Source organism: Egretta garzetta, unplaced genomic scaffold, assembly GCF_000687185.1.
Source record: "Egretta garzetta isolate BGI_Z169 unplaced genomic scaffold, ASM68718v1 scaffold644, whole genome shotgun sequence".
NCBI classification, from domain to species: Eukaryota; Metazoa; Chordata; class Aves; order Pelecaniformes; family Ardeidae; genus Egretta; species Egretta garzetta.
In genome coordinates, this window is record NW_009259452.1 from 406,846 (window position 1) to 412,390 (window position 5,545).

A 5,545-nucleotide genomic window follows, 5' to 3' on the forward strand; every position below is an offset into this window, starting at 1 on the left:
GGGGCTTACATCGTCCACTTGCTGCTCCAGCTTGGTCTTAGCTTTGGTCAGAGTATTGACTTTGTCCTCTTCTGCCTGCAGGTCATCCAGTGTCTGCTGATGGGCCTCTTGGAGGGCTTTCTTCTCTTTTGTCAACTTGGCAATGGTCTCGTCCAGTCCTGCCATCTCCTCTGTGAGGTTTTTCACCTTTGAGAAGAAGGGAGCAAGTGTAAATAAAAGACATAGATACAGCAATCCTGTAACAGCACAGCACTCTGTTCCAGAGTGTGAGTGACAGGTTCCGCCTTGTACCTTGTTTTCCGTGGCATGCTTTTCCTTCTCCACTTTGGCCAATGTTAACTCAAGGTCATCGATATCTTTCTTCAGCTCTGAACATTCATCCTCCAGTTTCCTCTTCTTGGCTGTCAGCTCAGCATTAATTTCCTCCTCATCCTCAGCCCTTTCAGTCACCTCCTTAATTTTGGCTTCCAGTTGGATTTTGGTTTTGATGAGCTGGTCACACCTTTCCTCAGCATCAGCCAAGCTATCTGCTTCCTGGTGGGGAGACACAGATTCTCTTTGGTTATAATATTTGGAAGTTTCTCTGCTTTATCTTTTATCTTACTAATTTGACCTATGTAACAGCTATGTCTGAAAGAGCCCTTCCACACAAACAGCTGAACAACACTGTCATTTTTTCTGTGGGGGAAATAATTACGCACATTCTCAGTTTGGAAGAGCTTCACTCTTGTTTTGGCTCTTTTAAAAATATCTGTCCAAATTTGTACTTGTGAACATACCTCCTGCAGTTATAGGCATCATAAAAAATGACCATCTCTCTAACTAATTTTTCAAAGGAATGGGCTTGCAGAATTTTTGCTTCCTACACAATAATCAGTGGCTTCCCTTTTGTAATTGCTGGTAAACCAGTGTTATGTTGGGATCTAAAAAATTTATTATTCTCAAGAGAAAAATTGTTAGATAAGAAATAATATCGCTCTTAAATATTCATTATAATTACTGCACACACTATAGAGGAATTGCCTTTTTAAAAGCATGCGTTCTTGACAAATTTCCAGGCTGTCTTTCTGGGTTTTCAATGCTGATTTCTGCTGGTGTTCTATTCCTTTGGTCTTTGGTGTTTTATTCTAATAGATTTGTCCTAAATGAGTTTAACTGACAGATACCTTTGTAAGTAAGAAGATTAAAATCTGTGTCTACTTTTCTCTTTTAGACTGAGAAACTTCTAGGTGTCCCATTTTCTAACTGAAGACTTAAATCACTATGTAACTAGGGGAAACCTGAATAATGTATTTGGCAATTTCAGTGCTTTCAATAATTTAATGAGTAATACGAATTGCTTTGTAAGATGGGCTTTGAATATCAAATACTGTTGGAATGTATTTTTTAATAATTTCTCTTTCTAAATTTGATGTGTCTACAAGCTTCTTGGGATAATGTTAATACAAAATCTACCACATGACATATGAAAATCCATGTTGCAGGTGCAAACCACTACAGTACTCAGAAAGGAAATGTTTTGCTTGATTGCTCATGTCCTTTGTTATTCTGTTTTGTACTAAATTATGACTAAATAATAGAGATCTATGAAGTGCCTACCCAGAGTCACCACCCAGAGGTGGTTTAATATTATTATACATACAGATGTTCTCCAAATTTGGTATATATATTTTGCATTTAAGGGTTATGGATTAAAGCAGGATGGGCAGGACTCAGCCAGCCGTTTAACTAGGGAGGTTCAAAATCCACCTGTATCAGGGTGTATCTACCTTTTCCTTTTCCTATTCCCAGGGAACACTGAGCACCCTTGAGCACAATAAAACACCATAGAACAACCCTGGGAGATGAAACTTTTGTTCAGAAGCTGAAGCTCCAGATTGATTTCAAGCCCTATTTCCCACTTCCTGAATAAACAATAATCTATTATTTATTAAGTGGCTGAATTTACAAGCATAAGTTTGAATTCTAGTTGCATTTACTGTCCAAAATTAATTAATCCAGGTCATCCTGCAGGACTCACCTGTTCAAAGGGAGTTGCGGGTTCAGGTACAATGCCGTCCTGAGTATTTAATCTTGGCTAGCTACAGACAGCTTCTTCCTCAGAAAGCAAGAGCACTGACTCCCACTTGGAGCTCCCTGCCTCTTTGTACTAGCTATCGGAGTGCTCGCTATGCTACTGTGAGACACTAGTTTCTTCAGATTCACAGTCAATATGATGCATAATTCAACAAGTATCTGACATCTGGCCATCTATAGTCTGGCCCTCTGCTTGCAAAAGAACAGTGTGAAAGACTATTTCCTGAGTGGGAAATAAATGGCAGTACTCACAGCCTGCACTTGCAGTTGCAGATCATTTTTTTCCTGCAGCAAGGAAACCATTTTCTCCTCCAACTCCTTCCTCTTTGCCTCAGACTTTGCAAGCTCTTCCTTGGTTTTCTCAAACTCTTCCTTCATGTTGGCCATCTCCTTCTCAGATTCTGCACTCTTCAGCAAGGGCTTGATCTTGAAGAACAGCTTCATCCAGGGCCAGTGCTTCACATTCATGAATGCACGAATGTTGTACTGGATACAGAAGATGGATTCTCTGAAATGAAATTGACATGGCTTTGCTGTGATAAATTTGAACTTCGTTAGCCAAGTACCATGAGAACAAAATAAATACGAGAAATATCTACCTCCTCTCCACCATTCTCTGGTACTCCACTCTCATCAGGAAGCCCCTGCACCTGGCCTGTGTGCGGGTGATGAGCTGTGCCAGCTTCTCATCCCTCATCTCCTCCAGGAGTCCTAACAGCCCAGCTTTGAAGAACACCTTGAGAAAGGGAACATTGCAGCACATCACTGGCAGGTACAGCAAAGCACAAGCATACAGAGAGTGAGTCAAGGAGGGTTTGTACCTTGGTGTGCCCAAATTTGTACTGGGTGTGGTCCACATCGATTGACCCAAGAAGCTTCTCGGAAGCCTTCTTGCTATCGATGAACTGTCCCTCTGGGATAGCACTGGCATTAAGCACCTTGTATCTGTGAAAAGAGAAAGAAGATGTTAAGGCTGTTTTACCCCAGCCAATGCACACTAGCTACTGAACCCCACCAGCTCATATGTAGCTATTTTTGACAACAGAGCCCAGCCTGAATGAACCTCTATGAATTCACCAACATTGCTTTTAAGGATGCCGAGAGGTGCAGTGCTCTTACCTCTGTTTGAAGTCAGCATAGAGGACTCTGCTGGGAAAACCTTTCCTGCAAATTCTGATGCCTTCCAGCACACCGTTGCACCGCAGCTGGTGCAGCACCAGTTCATGCTCCATGGCGCCTAGCAATTCAGAGCATAAATGAATACCACAGTTCCCAGTGTGGAGGGGCAGAGATTTATTGGAGGAAGTTCTCTTTCTGCTTAAGCATCTTACCAGGTGTTTTTGTTTCATTTGGGATGATGCAACGGACAAAATGGGGGTGGGTGCTCCGTAGATTGGTCATCAGCTTGTTTAGGTTCTCCTGTGGGACCATGATTTAGTATGTGTTTATATGAAATTTGGGGAAACTAACTCTCAGGTTCTTTGAACTTAGGCCTGTCAATGGAGATGGGCTGAAAATTACGAACTGATAATACCTCAAACAATATCTCAGTCCCCTCTGATTCAGAACATAGAACATCACCTTTTAGGATAAGAAAAAAAATCCCATCAACCCAATGAGAGAAAGGGCGGGAGGACTTCACAGTTTTATGACAAAAGTCATGTTTATTTTAAGTGTAACTTTAGGAATTCACAGTGTCAATTTTCATTCCATAAGATATAGGTTTTTTAATGAGGATCTGAACGGAAGTTGTTTGTTTGCTTTTTTACTGTGGTTGAGCCAGTGAAAGTGCAGTTTAATTCTAATTTACACAGATGAAAATGTAAAGTGTTTACTTACCCGGAAAAGAGCTGAGACAGTCTGGAAAGAAGAACCCTTCTTCTTGCCACCCTTCTTGCCACCACCACCACTAGCCTCTGATAAAGTGAAAATAGTGAAACATTTATGGCTTTGGGGCACATTCCACAATTTTGCAGAACCACTGTGCACCAGAGAAATGACATTTCAGAGAACTGACCTGCTTCTCCACCAGCAGAGGCAAAAAGTAATGCCAATGTCTTGACAGATGATTTTTGGTATAAGCCAATGACAGTTTCGTTCAGGGGGTCCTTGTTCTTCTCAAGCCAGCCAGAGATGTTGTAGTCCACCGTGCCAGCATAGTGCACCAGGGAGAAGTGGGCCTCAGCCTTGCCTTTGCCAGGTTTAGGCTTCTGGAAGTTGTTGGACTTGCCCAGATGCTGGTCATAGAGCTTGTTCTTGAAAGAGGTGTCAGTTGCCTTGGGGAACATGCACTCCTCTTCCAGGATGGAGAAGATGCCCATGGGCTGAAAGACAGTACAACAAAAAAAGAGTGAATGCCTGTAGAATAATATGATCACAACTTGGTCTTAAAAGGAATGTAGTAAAAGACAGGAGGCTGAGAAACAAACCCCTACCCTTGCCATGAAGCAAGTTTCTTTCTAAATAGTCATTTTAAAAGATTCACCTGCTTGACTCACACTTTGCATGGTGATTCAGGATTTATTTTGATGCCAAAACTCATGTTAAAAAAATCAGGAGGAGAAAGATTATATTTAAGAATGTCTTTCCCAAATGTGTCCATTGTTTATTTACTTCAGTGTCTGTACTCTTAATCAACTCCCTAAATTACACGGAACTACAAGAATTCTCTTTCAGTTCCTTGCACGCAGAGGTCAGCCACTGACTGTATTGGCCTGTGCTTAGGTTTACTATGAACCATCTAGAAAAAAATGTATTGTCCAGATAATTTTATTCCAGAACCTAAAGAAAATATTTTGATTTTACTTCAGGAGCTGCTCTGTGGTTTTTTGGTTTTTGTTTAAATCCTCTAATGGAGCAAGTGGAGGTACCTTTCACACACAGAAGGTGTGTGAGGAATTACTTCCATAGTTATCTGTGGACTTTGTAATATCTCTAGTGCATAATGAGCAATAGTACAGAGGGAGAGATTTTTCAACAACTAAAACTGAATGCATGAAACTAACCATGGAAGAGACCTTTTTTTTTTTTTTTGAACAGCATTTAACCCTTTGCAATCTAAAACAATGAGGTCCTGAAAAAAACCAAGATATTTTGAATTAAAAAGGTACCTTCTCAATGAGCTCAATGCAGGCAGCCAGGTCCATCCCAAAGTCAATGAATGTCCATTCGATTCCTTCCTTCTTGTACTCCTCCTGCTCCAGCACGAACATGTGGTGGTTGAAGAACTGTTGCAGTTTCTCATTGGTGAAGTTGATGCACAGCTGCTCCAGGCTGTTGAACTTGCCGGTGTTAAAAAAAACAACAACCACCCATGGTCAACATGCACAGTTCTTGATCATTCTCAACCCTTTATAAATCTCCCCAGTTAAAAGACAACTGTATTAGCAGGACCACACCATAGCAGGACCTATATACAGCTCCCCAAAGAAATATCTACACAATGACAATGCAATTTTTTTCCAGAGCA

The 5,545-nt window shown here is 41.1% G+C and overlaps 1 protein-coding gene across 1 annotated transcript in view; it reads right to left on the bottom strand.

Moving 5' to 3' along the window:
* Positions 1 to 5,545, bottom strand: part of LOC104124788 (myosin-1B-like) — a 17,796-nt gene that overhangs the window by 7,498 nt on the left and 4,753 nt on the right. Inside the window, 10 exon segments of the mRNA XM_035892720.1 lie at positions 10 to 186; positions 292 to 534; positions 2,329 to 2,584; positions 2,676 to 2,812; positions 2,898 to 3,021; positions 3,196 to 3,313; positions 3,408 to 3,495; positions 3,916 to 3,992; positions 4,094 to 4,400; positions 5,187 to 5,357. Of these exon segments, the coding sequence (XP_035748613.1) occupies positions 10 to 186; positions 292 to 534; positions 2,329 to 2,584; positions 2,676 to 2,812; positions 2,898 to 3,021; positions 3,196 to 3,313; positions 3,408 to 3,495; positions 3,916 to 3,992; positions 4,094 to 4,400; positions 5,187 to 5,357 (1,698 nt within the window).